This window comes from Lepidochelys kempii, chromosome 16 (genome assembly GCF_965140285.1).
Source record: "Lepidochelys kempii isolate rLepKem1 chromosome 16, rLepKem1.hap1, whole genome shotgun sequence".
NCBI classification, from domain to species: domain Eukaryota; kingdom Metazoa; phylum Chordata; order Testudines; family Cheloniidae; genus Lepidochelys; species Lepidochelys kempii.
The window spans coordinates 7,868,347-7,887,322 of record NC_136395.1 but is presented as its reverse complement, the minus strand read 5'-3'; the positions used below and the strand labels follow the sequence as shown (position 1 = coordinate 7,887,322).

The 18,976-nt window shown below is 51.3% G+C and overlaps 2 protein-coding genes across 13 annotated transcripts in view; one reads left to right on the top strand and one right to left on the bottom strand.

Annotated features, from left to right (window-relative positions):
• The first annotated feature begins 90 nt into the window (after nucleotides 1-90).
• Nucleotides 91-18,976, top strand: part of NDOR1 (NADPH dependent diflavin oxidoreductase 1) — a 47,867-nt gene continuing 28,981 nt past the window's right edge. The window contains exons 1-7 of one of the 12 annotated variants that reach the window (XM_073314998.2): nucleotides 91-772; nucleotides 8,993-9,103; nucleotides 12,153-12,287; nucleotides 13,317-13,394; nucleotides 14,156-14,253; nucleotides 15,108-15,206; nucleotides 16,547-16,648. In XM_073314998.2, the coding sequence (XP_073171099.1) occupies nucleotides 12,153-12,287; nucleotides 13,317-13,394; nucleotides 14,156-14,253; nucleotides 15,108-15,206; nucleotides 16,547-16,648 (512 nt within the window). In that variant the 5' untranslated portion in view covers nucleotides 91-772; nucleotides 8,993-9,103. Of the gene's footprint in view, nucleotides 773-6,434; nucleotides 6,531-6,553; nucleotides 6,875-7,116; nucleotides 7,418-8,992; nucleotides 9,104-12,152; nucleotides 12,288-13,316; nucleotides 13,395-14,155; nucleotides 14,254-15,107; nucleotides 15,207-16,546; nucleotides 16,649-18,976 lie in introns of those variants that run through there. The other 11 variants (XM_073314993.2, XM_073314997.2, XM_073315003.2 and 8 more) reach the window with 11 other exon arrangements.
• On the bottom strand, nucleotides 5,647-6,469 carry TMEM203 (transmembrane protein 203). The gene has a single exon (XM_073315005.2). The coding sequence runs from the start codon at nucleotides 6,351-6,353 to the stop codon at nucleotides 5,943-5,945; it is 411 nt and encodes a 136-aa protein (XP_073171106.1). The 5' UTR covers nucleotides 6,354-6,469; the 3' UTR covers nucleotides 5,647-5,942.

The window sequence follows — 18,976 nt, the reverse complement described above, 5'->3', positions numbered from 1 at the left end:
CCCGGCGGCTCCGGCGCGGGGCCGTGTGCCCGGAGCGCGGCTCGCCCCGGCAGCGAGAGCCCCGGGGGCCGGGGGGGGGCCACGTACGGAAAGGCCCCTTAGCCGGTGCCGGGCTGCTGCGACCCCCGCGGCCAGCGTGTGTCCGCTCAGCCGGGGGGCGGAGAGTTCTAGGCTGGCCGCAGCCCGATCGGACAGGCTGGTCTAACGGCAAAAAAAAAAAAAAAAAAATCTGAATTCCTAGCTGGGTTCGCTCGCTCCGCTATACCGGGGCAGTCGCCCTTTTTTGCCCGCCCAAGATGCCTGGCCGCTCGGAGGGATTCCCGGGGTAGCTGTACTGGAATCGAGAGCTTGTCCGACGCGTGCAGGGGCTCTCAGTCGGGGAACGTGTAGCCCTAATGGGGCGCAGAGGTCTTTCGGGGGGCACATCCACCCAGCTAGACGTTTCCCTAGTTTTACAGCAGGCTCCATGGCGAAGTCAGTGGGGGAGGTTTAGGTTGGATATTAGGAAAAACTTTTTCACTAGGAGGGTGGTGAAACACTGGAATGCGTTACCTAGGGAGGTGGTAGAATCTCCTTCCTTAGAGGTTTTTAAGGTCAGGCTTGACAAAGCCCTGGCTGGGATGATTCAACTGGGAATTGGTCCTGCTTTGAGCAGGGGGTTGGACTAGATGACCTTCTGGGGTCCCTTCCAACCCTGATATTCTATGATTCTATGAACTAACACTTCCTACAATGACTTGGTTATGCTGCTCTGTGTACTACGCGCTGAAAGGTAAGTGCAATGTTTATATTCCAATGGATTTATTTTATACTTCTGTGGAAAAATGAGAAACTTGGGGGTCCGCAAGACCAATCAGCCTCCTGAGAGGGGAGAGCCGCCGTTCTAGTGTAGACTAGGCTCAGAGTCCTAATGATTCTTATTTACTGGAGAGACCAGATTTCATAAGGAGCTGGGCTGTATTGCTGGGAAAGGTCCGTTGCTTATTTAACAGGTTTCAGAGGAACAGCCGTGTTAGTCTGTATTCGCAAAAAGAAAAGGAGTACTTGTGGCACCTTAGAGACTAACCAATTTATTTGAGCATGAGCTTTCGTGAGCTACAGCTCACGAAAGCTCATGCTCAAATAAATTGGTTAGTCTCTAAGGTGCCACAAGTACTCCTTTTCTTTTTGCTTATTTAACAGCCTTCTTTATCTTCTAAGGAAATGGAATGGTTGTTTTGTGGTACAAAGATACATTTCACATGAGAGAAAACTAGACTGTGACAATCATAGCCCCCCAAACACAAACTCAAAGGGCTTGTCTACATTTGAAAGTTAATTCAGATTAAGGTAGAGAGTGGATTTAAAGCATAATCGCTATTCTGGATTAACTCCATGTGTAGACAAGCCCTAACGGCCAGCCAGCAGCCTATTTTCAAAGGGAAATTGAGACATTTTCAGTGGCTTTGTGCAGAACAGGAATCAAGCTGAAGTGGACATTGGTAACCAAATGGGTGGACTGTCTCATTAGTGGTGACTCTGCACACAGCCTCTGTACCAGCACCAAAGGACCTGAAGAAGGAACATTTCTCCTTAACTTCAGCCTCCACAGCTCCACTGAAATACTTAGTAGTTGCAAACAAAGGCCCTGATCCTGCAAGTTCCTTGGCCAGGGTGGTCCCTTGCACCCCTGGAGTGTAACTTGAAGAGTCAGCTCCTGAAACCTGCTCTTTGCTCTGCTCCTTCACATACTAGCTCTTTTACTGTTGAAAAACCTCCTGCAAGGTTCTGTAAATCCAGATCTGCACCCACCCACTAACATTAGGGGTTAAAAGGAAGCCACCTTGGCTGATGAAGGCTAACTTTTGAGGGCTCATTTCCCTGGACTAAAAGAAGAGAAGAGACAATGGGCAATAAGTACACAGCATGCTGTGGAAGAAATAAAGTGACTGCTCCATCCAACTGTCATTTAGAAAAAGATTAAGTCTCACATTTTCCACCACAGGTGCCTAGAGTTAGGGGTGAGATTTCCAACAGCACCCCAGAGTGTTGGGAGCGCATACCCCATTAGAAGTCTCTGGGACTTTGTGCTCCAAGCTTGCTTAAATGATTCTGGAAATCCACTTCTCTTAAAAATATATATATATATCTTGAGGGATCTAAATAATTGAACTCTGTACCTTTCACATCAGGCCAATGGGAGGTATCATTCCCATCAAAGGGAGCTGAGGCATGGTTAAGCACTTCCAAGTATCATCCCGTTCATTTAGGTGCCTGACTTGGGACATCCCAACTGGAAAATGTTGGCCTCAGTTCATTTTTCTAAGGTTTAAACCCAGAGCAAGCATATAAGAATTAGCTCTGTAGGATCAACACCTCCTGAGCCTGGCCCATCCAAAGTGTACTGCACACCAAGCTTGAAAACCCGACACCCTTCTGTTCGAAAGAAGGTGGAGGGAAACAGGTTCTCAGACACCTTCTCTGGTCTCTGATTGGCCAGCATGATGAGGAACAGGCTGCTCCAACACGTGCCCCCAAGAGGCGCTCTCCTCAGCTTCCAGTCTGTACAGGTGAGAGTGTAAACAGGCCACCAGAGGCCTCACTTCTATGCATGCCATAGCTCCCTGGTGTGTCTCCTGGAGTCAAGCCTGTGATGGCGCAAGCATGTCTCCAGCCGTAGATGCTGTTTACCATAATGGCAGAGAGAAGCACCCTGTGGGACCTGAACAGCAGTGGTGGGAATGAAGGCAAAGTCTTCCTGTGCCCTGGGTCAGCAAAATGCTGCTGGAAATTAACATGTAGGAAAACAGGAAACATTTGACCTTTCATGCATTTTTTTATTATTCATGCACCAGAACATACAGCACCAGCCTTTGGCATTCCAGTTGTAGTAAAGGCATTATTATCCTTGACACCAAATTTCTTTGGATAATCAGGAGTTTATGTAATCATTTGGCCATGCAGCAGATAACTCCAGTTATCTGAGCCCTCTTATGTACAATCCATTCTGAAATCTTACCAATACATGAGAGGTTGCAGGGGGAGCTGACAGCATGTGTCTGCATGAAGTTATATGAGTGATCTTTGTACTGGTACCTGCTTCAGCACCTGCAGTCTTTAATGAGCCACTCCCAGATACAGCCTGCTGCTTAAACAAGAGCAGTTTCACTTCCTCATACAGGAAAGGTAGAAAAACAGCCCTTTGTTTACTGCAGGAGGCATATGATCCTGTTAGTGAGTCTTGAGCACAGGGACTTTTGCACACCTGCACAGACCAATTATGCTCAGCTGCACAGAAATTTCTTCAAAGCAGGAGGATTTAGTGTTTGTTTTGGATAACATCAGTGTGCTGCTGTACAAAAGATCTGCCTCTGTCCCAAAGAGTTTAGACTCTGAAGGAAACAGAAAGAGAGTTTGGAGATGCAGGAAGAGCTAATGATTTGCCACATCCTGACACTACAAAGCTCAAATGATATACAGATATTTTCACTTTCCCAAGTTAACCTGCTACCTGGCTGTTGTTAGGTGATTAGGTCCTTGTAGGCATCATTGAAGTGGGGGCTAACAAGAGTCTGTATTTGCAGAATGAAAATTAATGTGACCACCATGCATACTCAAATGCACTCACCAGGTAGTGTTTGGTTAGTTCTGATAACAATGCGTGGAAACCTTTCGGACACACTGGAATTCTGCTTTATCAAGATCATCCAGCCATCAAGGTATTAATCCCGTGCACATCCTGTGGTATGCGAACCAAAGCACTACCATCAAGGGGTCCCTCTGAATTCCACACAGCCAAGATCTATTAGCAAAGACTGCATGGCACCACTGGGCTGAGGACTCAACTGTGTAATAGCAGGGTGCAGAAGCAGGACATGCTCACCGATGTGACAGCAGAGGGGTACTGACTAATCCCACACAGCCCCTGCTGAGTCAGGGAGCCAGACTGCCTGGCAGTCCAATCCCATACAGCCCCCATCCCTGGGAGGGGACAGGACTGCCTGGGTGTATTGTAATAGGTCATTTTCCATCTCTCCCATGTACCATTCTCAGATATGTTTACCTGGTCCAATGCAGGGCTTTCCATTTAGTTCAGGCCCATGAAACTTTCTCTGTCTAGTTGGAAAATCTCAGCTTGTTTTCCTTGGGTACTAAGGCAACATTAGTACTCTTCCTCAGCAGTTCACAGGCATGAAATAAAGATTATGAGATGCTGATGACCTGCATGTTACTGCCTTGAAAAACACTAGAGAACCTGGATTTGCGCAGGAAATGGCCCACCTTGATTATCATGCACATTGTGTAGAGAGTTGTCACTTTGGATGGGCTATTACCAGCAGGAGAGTGAGTTTGTGTGTGGGGGGGTGGAGGGTGAGAAAACCTGGATTTGTGCTGGAAATGGCCCAACTTGATGATCACTTTAGATAAGCTATTACCAGCAGGACAGTGGGGTGGGAGGAGGTATTGTTTCATGATCTCTGTGTGTATATAAAGTCTGCTGCAGTTTCCACAGTATGCATCCGATGAAGTGAGCTGTAGCTCACGAAAGCTCATGCTCAAATAAATTGGTTAGTCTCTAAGGTGGCACAAGTACTCCTTTCTTTTTGCGAATACAGACTAACACGGCTGTTACTCTGAAACTACAGGAATATACACAGCTGCACAGCCTCCTGTATTAGATGCACCTGGAACCAGTTTAAAAAAAAAAAGGCTGGAGGGGGAGGAACAGAATAAATACTTTAAAACAAAGAAAATAAGAATTGGAGTTGCAACAAAACTTAAGATCCTGTATCCTTCACTCACCCCGTTTGAAAGAGCACAGTGGGGGAGAGGCGGGGAAGCAGAACCCTTCCAAAATCAAAGGAAATTAACATAGACCACATTTTTAAAATTTTGGGAACATGCAAACAAAGTTTATATTCCCAAATATGAAGAGTGACATATCCACAGTTGCACATAGGAACAGTTACTAAGCAGTAAGGAAGTGCAGTATCAAACATCAGTTGAGAGGCACCACAACAGCTGAGCAGAACATGATCCATCCTCCAAACAGAAATGCAGTACGCAGAATGAATGACACTAAAAATAATGGTAGAGGGCTATCTCAAATTCCCAGCAAACAGGAAAACAGCCAGTTACTTTATAGTCCACTGACCCTAGGCACTGAAGTAGCTATGAAATGGGGGAAATATTCCCATTGGCTGCAATTATGAGACTCTCAAAGCAGAGTAAGGGATGAACCCACACTTCAGAACATCAGGCTATTTGGCAATTCAGAGTCTCTTCTGTACTGGGAGTTTCTTATTCTTGTATATTCAACACACTGATCTGCACAGAAAACACCCCTGTCAAACTGCTTCAGTTCTTGTTCTATAAAGACTGGGTTTTTTTCCTGTCTGAGGTCATGAACCCTGCATACATGTTGGAGCACAGGTTTTCACAAACTGATCGTGTGGGACTGGTACACCAACAGCTGCATATGCTTTTCAGCTATCAAGTCTGTGGCAGATTTAACTAACCCAGAGCAGGGGTAGTCAATTATTTTTTGTCAAGGTCCAAATTTCTTGGTCAAGACATAGTCAGCCCTAGAGTTACAAACATTCCCAGGCAATGGTTACAAGTACTGGCTTTCTAAAGAAGAGAGCTTATAAATGAGACCACTAAATATCATCTATACATTTTTATTACAAAACAAGTGACATTTTAACATTAACACCAAGGTGTGACATGCACCTTAGATGAATGACACAACATAAATATATGTTTTGGGGAAACACAGGGCCAATATTATGTAATAATTTAACGAAGTACAAAAGCGTCTTCTCACACCTCAGATTTACATGGCCAAAGAGATTTACTACAAAGTTGCCAAAAACTAAGCCGCAAAGCTCGATTAACTCTTCGGTTGGGGTGAATACTTCCGTGCTGGGGTAGCAGGTTCAAACCCTCGGTGCCCCGGTTCTTCAGTTTACTCTGCAGGCTCGGATCATGAGGAGCTGGAGCAGGATGAAGACGGGGGACATAATGAGTCCATACCAGAGCTCCCTGGTCTGCTCTACTAGTTTCTGACATAAGAGCATTTCAAAGACGAACTTGAGGCTCAGGATGGTGAGGATCCAGAAGAGGCGAAGGACCGCCAGGCGCTTCTCCCCGTCCTGGAAGAGCCGCACGGAGACGATGGTGGTGAAGTACGTGCTCAGGCCGTCGGCAGCGAAGAAGGGGATGAAAACTTTCCACCAGGACAGCTCCGCGCCGCCGTTATCCACCTTCAGCGCGAGCAGGACGGAGAAGACCAGCAGCGCCAGGACGTGCAGGAAGATTTCGAAGGTGGCAAAGCCCAGCCACTGGACCAGCTCCCGCAGCGAGAACAGCATCGCGGCGCGGCCCGGCCCGGCCCCAGCCGGCCCCAGCCTGGGCCCGGGTCAGCGCAGAGCCCGGCCCGCGGACAGGCCGCCCACGGCCGCCGTCGCTCCCTGACTTCCGGCCCCCCCCCGGCGGCGCACGCTGATGCCGTCACCGGAAGCGGAAGGCGCGCGCCGCCGGCCGCACAGGTGGGTCCGGCCGGGCGGGTCCCGGCGCGCCTGCGGGGTGGCAGCGCGGGGCAGCCCGGCGGGCGCAGCCGGGCCGGGAGGGCGCTCCGGGCGCAGAGGCAGGGCCGCGAGTCCGGCGGAGCGACCGGCGCTGAAGCGGGTGGGCGGTTGAGTGTCCTCCCGGCAGGGCCCCTGGGTGGGGAGCGGACCGAGGACGCAGCCCTGGGGCGCCCCTGCCGAGGGCTGGTGGGAGGGCGGCGAGGATCCGCCCGAGGACACGCTGAAGGACCGATTGCGGAGGCGGGGGGGAGCCAGGGAGGACGGTCACAAGCCAAGGCGGGACAGGGAGTTCAGAAGAGGAGTCTGTAGGTTTTTCCCTACTGCTTAGACCTCGGTATCAGCGATTGCAGCCCGGCCGCGTGTAACAAGACCCTTACTTGAGGCTAAATTAGCTCTGTTAAAAGAACAGGAGGCCTTGTGGCACCTTAGAGACTAACCCATTTATTAGAGCATCAGCTTTCGTGGGCTACAGCCCACTTCATCGGATGCAGCTCACGAAAGCTGATGCTCTAATAAATGGGTTAGTCTCTAAGGTGCCACAAGGCCTCCTGTTCTTTTTACGGATACAGACTAACACGGCTGCTACTCTGAGACCTGTCATTAGCTCTGTTGTTACACAGTGGAGAGAGGCAGGGTCAAGGTGGTGCTTAAGGCCCTCAGAAGGGGCCCACGCTACCGGTACAAATACCGGGCCCCAGCCAACTGTGTCAAAAGTGGTAGATAGGTCAGGGCAGATGGGGGCGGAGCATTGCATTGCTGTTCTTTACACTAACTGCAACGTTTCTGTAAGGAGTTTTGCCTTCAAGTTGCTGATATGTGCTCTCTGCCTTAATGCCCCTGTCACAAAGGTTTGTCCGGCCATCACCTACCTTAACTTCACTTATCATTTCTGTACTTTAATACTCACGCTTTCTTAGCTGTGGGCTTCCTGGTAAGGGGGTTTGTAATGGCTTTGTCACCTACCAAACTTAACTCTAGGTTTATTTATTTCATTTTGTAGAGGGACAAAAAGATAAAAGCATCTGTTATAAATAAAAAAGCATCTATCATAAATCTCTCATAAATAAATGCAATCTAGATGGAGCTGCTATAAGGTGGGTGCAAAACCGTTCCCAGAGACTAGTTATCAGTGGTTCACAATCATGCTGGAAGGGCATAACGAGTGGGATCCTACAGGTATCAGTTTTGGGTCCGGTTCTGTTCAATATCTTCATCAATGATTTAGATAATGGAATAGAAAATACACTTATAAAGTTTGCAAAAAGAAAAGGAGTACTTGTGGCACCTTAGAGACTAACCAATTTATTTGAGCATAAGCTTTCGTGGGCTACAGCTCACTTCATCGCATGCTTATGCTCAAATAAATTGGTTAGTCTCTAAAGTGCCACAAGTACTCCTTTTCTTTTTGCGAATACAGGCTAACATGGCTGCTACTCTGAAACTTATAAAGTTTGTGGACGATACCAAGCTTGGGGGAGGAGGGGGTTCCAAGTGCTTTGGCAGATAGGATTAAAATTCCAAATGATCTGGACAAACTGGAGAAATGGTCTGAAGTAAATAGGATGAAATTCAATATGGATAAATGCAAAGTACTCCAGGAAGGACCAATCAGTGGCACGCATACAAAGTAGAAAATGACTGCCTAGGAAGAAGTACTGCAGTAAGGGATCTGGGGGTCAGAGTGGACCACAAGCTAAATATGAGTCAACAGTGTAACGCTCTTGCAAAAAAAGTGAATATCATTCTGGAATGTAGTAGCAGGAGTGTTGTAAGCAAGACACAAGAAGTAATTCTTCCACTCTACTCCACTCTGGTTAGGCCTCAAGTGGAGTATTGTGTCCAGTTCTGGGTGCCACATTTCAGGAAGTGTGTGGGCAAATTGGAGAAAGTCCAGAGAAGAGCAACAAAAATGATTGAAGGTCTAGAAAACATGTCCTATGAGGGAAGATTGAAAAAATTGGGTTTGTTTAGTCTGGAGAAGAGAAGACTGAGAGGGGAAATGTTCACAGTTTTCGAGTATGTAAAAGGTTGTTACAAGGGGGAGGAAGAAACATTGTTTTTCTTGACCTCTGAGGTTAACCTTGGAGACACTGTAAAGTTGGCAGAACCACATTCCGTTGTCCAGGTTGGGATACCCTATGTCCTGCCTGCCCGCCGTAAGAACATAGTTTCAGCACATTTGTAATTTTGCGTTTTTCCTGTAAGATACACCACACACTAATATTAATGATCAGTGAGTTGTGAGTTTTCTGGTGGTATATTACATTGTATCATTTGGGGTATATATCATAGCAACAGTATGTTAGGTGTAGTGTGTATGTCAGGCCTGACAGGTGTTGCTGCCATAGAGCAGTGAGCCACCTCTGTGTGTCAGCCCCTCATGGAGAATGCCCTGTCAGCAAATCCCTCTCATTTATCTCTAGGAGACTCTAGCTCAAGCCCCTCTGCTGACAGTCCCTGTGGCAGAATATCTCTGGGAGAGAAGACGGGTGTCTCACAGAGGCAGATCCCATAGTGAGATACTTCACAAACAGGTGGTCGACTTCTATGTCATATTCGGTTTTCAGATGGATTTAAAATATATAGCACACTGCACCAGTTTAGTCTTGGGGTGACAAAGGCATAGATGGCAATTGCAAAATCCTCATCCAGATGAAGTTGTCAGAATCTCCTGGCTACACATAAGTGGGAGGAGGTGGATGGGAGCCATCCTGGTAACTTACTACCTGGTCAAACAGCCAGACCCCTGGTCTGGGGGATAGGAGGAATGTGGTGGACATAATTTATGTACATGGACTTCAGCAAGGCTTTTGATACAATCCCACATGACATTCTGATAGGTAAGCTGGAGAAATATGGGTTTGGCAGAACTACCATTAAGTGGATACATAATTGGTTAAAGAACCACAAACAAAGATTAACTATTAATGGGATGATGTCAAATTGGAGGGAGGTCTCAAGTAGGTCCCACAGGGGTCTGTTCTAGGTCCGGTGTTTAACATCTTTATTAATGACCTGGATGTAGGTCTAGAGAGCATCCTGATCAAATTGGCAGATGACAAAAAGCAAGGGGATAGAGCTGCAATTCAGAGGGATCTTGATAAATTGGAGAACTGGGCTATAGACAACACAATGAAATTCAACAAAGACAAATGTCAGGTGCTAACTTAAGGAAGAAAAACCAAATGCACCTATACAGAAAGTGGGGAAACTGGCTTGGCAGCAGCAATGCTGAGAAGGATCTGGGAGCGGTGGTGGATCACAACCTCAACATAGTCAGCAGTGCAATGCTGTTGCAAAAAAAGCAAATGCAAGTTTAGGTTGCTTTAACAGAGCAGGTCACGGGAGATGATAGAGTACTACTCAGTGCTGGTTAAGTCTCAGTTGGAGGACTGTCCAATTTTGGTCACCAATGTATAGAAAGGATGTAGAGAAACTGAGGAGGATCCAGAGGCAAGCAACAAAGATGATCAAAGGGATGGAATGCTGGGCATGTGAGCAAAGTTCTGAAGGGACAGGGTACGTTTAGTTTGGAAAAATGGAGATTAAGGGGGGACATGAAAGCAGTCTTCAAATATTTGAAAGGCAGCCATAAAAAAGATGGAGAAAAGTTGTTCTCTCTTGCTACTGTGGGCAGGATAAGAGGCAATGGGTTCAATCCCCATCGCTATGGGGAGGAGATTGGGTTCATTGCTTCTCGTGAAGCCTCAGGGGCACTCCGAGAACCTGCTGCTCCTTCCCTGCTGCAGCTGCTCAGCAGACCCTGCCCCCCCCCTCCCTCGGCTGCCTGCTGCACTGAGGTGGGGGGAAGAGAGTAGCTCCAGCTGCTCAATCAACTGCTTCTCTGCTGGGAGCCCCAGGGAGAACTGGGCAGGGCAGGGCCTTGACTGGCTCTGCCTGAGCCTAGGGCAGCCTTGGGCACCAGATGGCTCCCTGCTCCCACACCAGTGTTCCCTCTAATTTTTACCACACATGTGCGGAATGAATTTTGTTATGGGCACCAATATGGAGGTGATGTATGACATGATCCTGTTGACACATCACCTCCATATTGGTGCCCACAACAAAATTCATGTGGGGGTGGGGCCAAGGGGTTTGGAGTGTGGGAGGGGGCTCAGGGCTGGGGCAGAGGGTTGGTGTGCGGGGCGGGTGAGGGCTCTGGCTGGGGGGGGCGGGCTCTGGGGTGGGGCCAGGGATGAAGGGTTTGGGGTGCAAGCTGCCCCGGGGCTATGGCAGGGGAGAGGACTCCTGCTAGCTCTCTCTCCCTGCTGCAGTTCTGGGGCTGCGGATGGTTGGAGCACAGCCTGCAACAGCCACTGCCCCTTCCACTTCTGATGTGCCCCTCTAAACCCCAACATGCCACCTGCACGCAGGACTGTGGGAACGGTGATGTGGGAACATACTGGCTCTATGCCCGCTGGAGACTCCCCTCCCTCAAAGCAGGGGAATCCCCAGCAGGTCTGGCGGGTGTTTCTGCTCTCAATGCTGGCTGCGTGGTATGGATCAGAGGGTCTGCCCCAAAGTGCTGACTGTGGCCCCCTAACCCTTTTGGAATCACGTGTCTGGCCCTGGGGCTATAGGGGGATGACTCTGCTGTTGGCCGATGACCGTGCACCCTGATACTACAGCAATGGGCAGGTACCATAGACGTTTTTAAAAAAGCAAATAAGTGCCCGATACTGTCCCCACTGGAGTTAGTGGGAGTTTCGCTTTCCCCTTGGTTGGAAGCAAGATACACCCTGTAGTCATTCCTGGGACACTGTCAACTTAAACCTCAGGCTTCAGTCTGACCTGGATTTGTGATGTGTTACCAACATGAGTGCCATGCACACAGGATCCCCGGCACCGAAAGAGATTAGGGAGGGAAAATTCTCTGGTCAGATCTTTGTACAGTTGGTGACACTTTGTGTCTAGCTAGTGTTACTGTTCCCATTCTAGACAGCGAGTCACTTCTCCTGTTTGTGTGGGTCCTTCACACAGCAACGAGGGGTGGGAAACATTTGAAAGCCTAGGAAAGTGGGATTGCAAATCAACAGCAGTTGGCTGGGGACTGACACTACTTTGAAATTTCTGTCTGCAGTCAGCTCGACTTTGAGCCAACAGAGTCCCTTTATTTTGGAGCTGCTGCCAAGTCCCTTTACCTATGGAGGGGCTTGGCAGTAGTAATCATGCTACTTTGCCCCCCTTTGGTGTTTCTCTTTGGAGACTCTCAAAGGTTAAGTGAGTCTCAGCACCCTTCTTTCAGCCAATGAGGTAGGCACCTATTTCCACATGTATTTTGCAGATGGGCAAACTGCAGCCCAGAGGGCATGCCTGGCCCAAGGCTGCCCAGCAAGGCAGCAGCGGGCCTGGGACTAGAGCCCGGAATCCCTGATTGCTTGTGCCTTGTTCTAACCGTTAGACAGTTCTACACCCTGGTATTTGCTATCTGCCGAAGCACAGTTCCCTGGAACTACACCCGAACAGAATCCTGCTGCAGCTCCTGGTGACTCCCCAGAGTGGCTCCCAGCATCACCGTGCCCCTGAGCTATTAGAGAGCGCTCAGCTTCCCTGGGCTCTGTTGAGTAGTTTTGTCTCTTTCAGATGGCGGAACGGAGGCTCCTCGTGCTCTTTGGCAGCCAGACTGGGACAGCTCAAGATACAGCTGAGAGAATTGGCAGGGAAGCCAAGCGGCGCCACTTTCGCTGCCGGGTCGAGGCCCTGGACAGTTACCGTGTGGTGAGTATGGGGGTAAACGGAGAGCTGAGGCCGAGAAGAGCTCTGTGCAGCTTCTACGTTCTTCCCTTGCCCCTGAGTTCCTTTCAGGGTGCGCTGGATAGCATGCCGGCCGCACGGCAGCTGCCTGCCCTCTGACAAGGCCTGTGCGCTGGCCTCCAAGCCCCCTTGCAGGTGCTCAAGCTCTACGCTGCTGCAAAGACTAAGAACTGGTGAAGGCGTGAAACATGCCTTTAGCTGTGTCAGCACAAATTGGTGCCACCCTGGGTTTACTTAGAGCCAGTTTCTACAGGATGAAGAGCATGAGCATGTCCTGCAGAAACTGGGGGTGTCTGGGGCCAGCATAAGATAAAACAAAGCCACTTGCAAAAACCACAAATGGGTCTTGTTAAAACCTGCTGTTCGTGCTGTGCTGGGTGGGCCGAGAGGCTCTGACAAAGTGCGCCGGGCCCTTCTGAGCACGTGGCTGTACTGCATAAACCCAGGCTTTGTTAAAGCTGCTGGATGAGATCCTGCTGTGGGGAGGATCCATCCTCTGCTCACTTGCCTGCCTATTCCCAGAATGCCCTCCCTGCTGGTGTCCTGTGCGGGAGGGCAGCAGGGGGCGGGCTGGGGTTGTGTGGGAGGGCGGTGTGCATGGCTGTGCAGGGCTGGAGCTGTGTGCGGCTGTGCAGGGGGTCAGTATGTGGATCTGGCTGGGGGGGGGTAGTGTGCGGGGCTAGGACTGTGGGGGGGGTCTGGCTGTGCAGGGGATGGTGTGCGGGGCTCAGACTGTGGGGGTGGGTCTGGCCGTGTGGAGGGCTGTAGCTGTGCGGGGGGCAGTGTGTAGGACTGGGGCTGTGCGGTGCGGTCTGGCTATGAGAGAGGGGATCCGGTGGATAGGACTGTGGCTATGTGGGGGTGTGTGTGTGGGTCTGGGGCTGTGCAGGGGTGTGGGGCGGTGGGCGCTGTGCACTGTCTTGTGCAGTTTGCCGGTGGCTGTTGAAGGTTGTTGGCCCTAACCATGTGTGTCCATGTTTGTTGTGCATGCAGGCGCAGCTGATCCAGGAGCTGCTGGTGGTATTTGTGTGTGCAACCACCGGCCAAGGGGACCCGCCTGACAACATGAAGGTAGGATGTGCCATTGGCCACGACTCTTCTTTTTGGTGATTGTTTCTACCCCCGGTTTGACTCCTGTGACTGTGTTTCTGCGAGAACCGATTGTTTCCTAAACAGGCAGGCAGCAGCACGTGGCGCCGGCCTGCAGCGATTTGGGGAGGGCAGGGCGGATGTGAAGGGAGTAGTGGAGGAGTTACGGGGACCAGGAGGGGAGCCAGTGATGGGGATCATGGGGCTACAGATGCCCCCCAGTCCCTGTACTCAGAGCTGCTTTGTCCTTTATCCTGTGGATGTGCCCTCCCATTGAGGGCAGAACCTTGGGGTCCTCATGTGACAATAGTCCTCTCCCAGCCTTTCTTTTGGGAGGCTTCGGGGCTGAGAAGCGTCCGCTACTTCTGCTGGGACATGAATGTGGAAGGGGGTGCGATCTCAGCAGCTTGCTGAGTGATGATGGCCTGCGTTTGTCCTGCTGTCATGGCCAGGCAGGGCTTGCCTTGTGCTTGCCGAGTGCTCCCTGCCAACTGACACCATGGCAAGGCTGGCTGTTGCTTGTTTCCTAGTGTCAGTTTGCTGGATAAACCAGAGAACTCATCATATTCTGCATCTCCAAGGACTCCGCTGAACTGATCGCCCAACTGAGAGAGACCCCAGTTGATCACGGCCCCGCCCCAGCCGGATTGGGCCCTCAGGGCAGTGCGGGGCAGGAGGGCAGAGCAGCCTGTGGGAAGGGTGCATGTTGGAGCCATGTGATACTTGACTGTGTTTGCTTGTAGAATTTCTGGCGGTTTATCTTCCGAAAGAACCTGCCCCCCGCCTCCCTTTGCCAGATGGACTATGCCGTGCTGGGCCTCGGAGACTCCTCCTATCCCAAGTGAGTGGCTTGTCCCACGGCCCCTTTGCTGTATTACACACTGAGTTCCCATCCAGGCCTGCTGAAAGGTGTTGATCATTCCCTTCCCAGCACTGAGTGCTTTGGGGTGAAGAGAGCTGTTCTGAGACCCTTTGTGTAAATCAACCGGTGATGCTTTAAAAAAGTCGTATTAGAAAAGCTCAAAGTCACTAGCGGGTCGCACGCTTTGCTGGGTCTGTAGGACACCGAGGAGAGGGCAGCCTGTGTCGGGCAAGTGATGTGCCCGGAGAGAGGGCAGCCCGTGCTGTGGGGGGGACAAGTGGTGCGCCTGAGGAGAAGGCAGCCTGTGCTGTGTGTCAGCTGCACAGCACACCCAGGGAGAGGGCAGCCCATGCCGTGCTTCCCTTCTAATTCCCAGCAGCAGAGGTGTGGCTGGAGCCCAGAGGCTCTCTCCTGCGGGACCTGTGTGCAGGCAGGAGAAATGTGGGGAAGGAGCTGTGCATGGGAGCGAGAGCCTGTTTTCTGTGCATTCAAAGGCTGATCGGAGGGTGGGAGATTCTTTTGTATTGACATTAAAAAAATCCTTGAAAACCAGCCAGCCCCTCCCTGGGAGCAAGTCAGATCCTGGGGACGTGCTGCGCACCGGTCCGTCCCCCTCGACTGGGGGAATTCAGTCAGTCGTGTCGGCTCGGCAACAGGTCAGAAACGTGGATGTGGGGCCGAGCAACCAGGGCCATGGGCTATCAGGTTTGTGGGGGGGCTGGGGCAGGAACCAGCCCCACTGCTTCGCTGCCCCAGCAGCAGTGGGATTGCGGGCTCCCAATGGTAAAGCCCCCCCCCCACTGTGTCTGTGTCTCTGATTCTTCTTGGCCCAGGTTTAATTTTGTTGCGAAGAAGCTGCACAAGCGGCTGCAGCAACTCGGGGCCAGCCCCATCCTGCCAGTAGCCTTGGGAGACGACCAGCATGACTTGGGGTAAGCTCACTGCCTGGGGGAGGGGCTGCTGTAAGGATCCCCCCTGTGGCTTTGGTCCTCCAGCTGGTGCTGCAGCCCCAGCTCAGCCTGTAGGGCAAGGCAGCACGCTCTGATTTCCCAGGGCTGGCTCACACCCTGCAACAGCTCTGCTCCTGCCCCTGAAATCTGACTAGCTGCACTCTCTGCTGGTCCAGGCCTGGGTCCTCCCCACAGCTCTGCTTAGTTACCTGTATTCCGCTGCTGTTCATCCCCTCCTGCTCTCCACACACACCTCAGTCCTTTCCTGCAAACCCTGGCTTTCCAGGCCTGGCTGCCTGTTCCCCTCAGTCTCTGCTAATGCTCTGCACACCTGGCGTGCAGCCCACCCCCTCAGTTCTAATCCTGGGTCCCCCCCCGTTCCGTCCCACCTCGCACTGCTGGTTTTCCCATTCCTGACCTGCAGCCCCACCAACTCTTCAAGTCCTGGCCAGACTGCCCCCTTATCCCAGCCAGTCTTGTGGTTTTGTCACACTGGCAGGCTGAAACCTGCTGCACTGATTTTCACCCATGATAGAAGCCAGTTCACGCTGAAGTAAAATCTCACCCTCATATTCTAACTGGGTCGGCTGTCCTGTCCAGAGGGCACTGATTACTCAAGTGTGCCTACCGAGCATGGGCAGCTGCCGAGACCCTCTACAGAATGTGCACCTAACCCACTGCAGAGCTATCGCCAGGTAACCCAGAGCTCTTGACCCACGGGAAAGAGCCCCTGCAGCCTTGGTGTTACACCCAGGCTCATTGCATGTGTCATTGCTTCAGGGAGCTCATGGGAGGCCGCTGCACTTGGGTCTGAAGAGTCTCCTCTCTGAACTCAGGGCCTGGTTTGAGAGTCCTCCCTAGAATGCTGTCACTGTTCCAGTCTGCCCGTGTGACCCCCTCCCACAGGGACCGGCTAGGCAGCACCTACCTGTCAGGCATCTGTATTGTCACCTCTGCCTACTGCTGCTCCTCCAAGTGGACTACGCGGAGGGCCCAGCCTGGTGACCAGCCCTCCATGCAGGGAGAAGTGAACTGATGTTCAGCGCCAGCAGGGACATCCAAGTTACGTAGCTTCACTGCCACGTGCCATTCCTCGGGCAGTCCCTGTTCAGCTGGGTTGTGGGGGCTGGGAGCTGGTGGCTCGCATCTCTCTGATGCCCCCTCTGGCTGACTGAAGGAACTCCGCTTGCCCCAGTGGGGCAGCGTTGTAGGAAGGAGGTTTCTGAATTTTGGGAGTCACAGGGAAGCAGCAGGACAGGGTCCCAGCAGTCTCCCAGCCCAATGATGCAAGCCCTGCTGAAGTTTGTATTTATCTCCTGCAGGTTGGATGCAGTGGTTGATCCCTGGCTTCTGGACTTGTGGGGAAGGATCCTACCCTTGTACCCTCTGCCTCCTGGCCTTGGCATTATCGGCCCTGATGTCCTGTGAGTACCAAGGGTGGGCGCAGACCATCTACTGCCTTCCAGCCACTGCTGGCTAGGGGAAAGCTGATTGGTTGCACATGGTGCCTTGAAATGCTGCTTTCCCAGGCTGGTCCCTGTGGGCACAGAGCTCTGCCCTGTGTGCTTGGTAGGAAGCTTTCTGCCCTGGTTGCCAGAGTCCCAGACACACCCTGGACGGAGGAGCCTTGCTTCAACCCGTCCAGCACACAGTAGAGAACAAAGGTGTCAGGCTATCTGGAGTGGCTCAGGGACATGAGTACCAATCTCAGGGCAGACTGTCAAGGAGCAGGGCCCACCCCCCCAAACTGGTTGTGAGTTCTATACAGAGATTTCACCAACCAAATGTCAAGTGTGAACTCCTCAGGCACCACAGCAGCCTTAGCATGGAGTCACAGACAGTCCCCTCAGATACTCCAGTCTGTCTTGCCACCCGCGCAAGCCTGCCTTTTTGATAAATGGTCCCTTACACCAAAAATCACAACAATATTCAGGTTAGTCCCAGTCCCAAAGGACCAGTCACTTACCCAGGTCAATTGCACCTTTAGATCCTGCACCAAAGACAACACTTGTTGCCAATCTTATAATAAATTACAGTGGAACCCCATTTATCCGATCTCATTGGGACCGGTACCAGATTGGATAATCAAAAATTCAGATAACCAGCCTTGCCGCCTGGGGCTGACAGCCTAAGCCCCACCGCCCGGTTCGGTTAATACGGAGAGCTGGATAATGGAGGCTCAGATAAGTGAGGTTCTACTGTAACTAAAGGCTTATTAACTATTAAGAAAAAGGAATGAGAGCGTTATTTACAAGGTTAAAGCAGGTAAATGTGCACACACAAATGAGTTACAGTCTTACGTCTACAGCACAAAATTATTTCGAAATTATTCTATTCGAATTTTTGGAAGTGATTTTATACATTCGGTCTTGTGTGTCCCTACTAAAGCGCGTTAATTCGGTGGAGTGCGTCCACAGTACCGAGGCTAGCATCAAATGTCAGAGCAGTGCACTGTGGGTAGTTATCCCACAGTTCCTGCAGTCCTCGCCGCCCACTGGAATTCTAGGTTAAGCTCCCAGCGAACGATGGGGCAGAAACATTCTTGTGGGTGTTTCTGGGTGTGTGTCGTCAGTCGCTCCTCCCTCTGTGAAAGCTACGGCAGATAATGGTTTCGCTTCTTTTTGGCGTGCAGACGCCATACTGCTTTCAGCAGATGGTGCAGTACGGTGCACCGCTTCTCTCCTGGTACTATGAATCCACCTCACATTTCTTCTCGTCTTTCTACGTAATCTCTGTAAGTATCTGCTCTTTCTCTACCTCATGAACCGCTTCCAACTCTGCTCGGCCATCGTGAACCGAGCAGCATGGCTTTCGCCGCCGACTCTGCTCTCCCGCTCTTACCGCGCTACCGAGCTTCTCCATGTTGTCTGTCCTGGGCTCCCGCCTCCGTGAAAGCCACAGAAGACAACCATTTCCTGCCTCTTTTCGGTTATCGTGAACCGAACAGCACCTCTTCCGCTGCCACTCTGCTCTCCTACGTTTCGCGCCCTTTTTCCAGGATTACCCGTGCAGGCGCCATAGCGCGGCAAGCATGGAGCCCGCTCAGATCTCCGCTGCAGTTTTGACCATTGTAAATACCTCGTGCATTATCCAGCAGCATGTGCAGTACCTGCAAAACCAGGTGAGAAAGCGACAACAGCGTGATTACTATACTGATAAGGACATGAACACAGACGTTTCTAGAAGCATGGCATGTGGTGATTGGGAGATCATGGTGGCGTTGGGCCAGGTTCATGCCGTGGAATGCTGATTCTGGGCCCGGGAAACAAGCATAGTGTTGCAGGTATGGGATGATTCCCAGTGGCTGCAAAGCTTTCGTATGCATAGGGCCACTTTCATGGAACTTTGTGACTTGCTATCCCCTGCCCTGAAGCGCAAAGACACCAAAATGAGAGGAGCCCTCACAGTTGAGAAGCAAGTGGCCATAGCCCTGTGGAAGCTTGCAACGCCCGACAGCTACCGGTCAGTCGGGAATCAGTTTGGAGTGTGCAAATCTACTGTGGGGGCTGCTGTGCTGCAAGTAGCCAATGCAATCATTGACCAGCTGCTATCAAGGGTAGTGACTTTTGGAAATGTGCAGACCATTGTGGATGGCTTTACTGCGCTGGCGTTCCCTAACTGCGACAGGATGATACACGGAACTCATATCCCTATCTTGGCCCCGGAACACCGGGGCGACCAGTACGTAAACCACAAGGAGTACTTTTCCATGGTGCTTCAAGCACTGGTGGATCTCAAGGGACATTTCACTG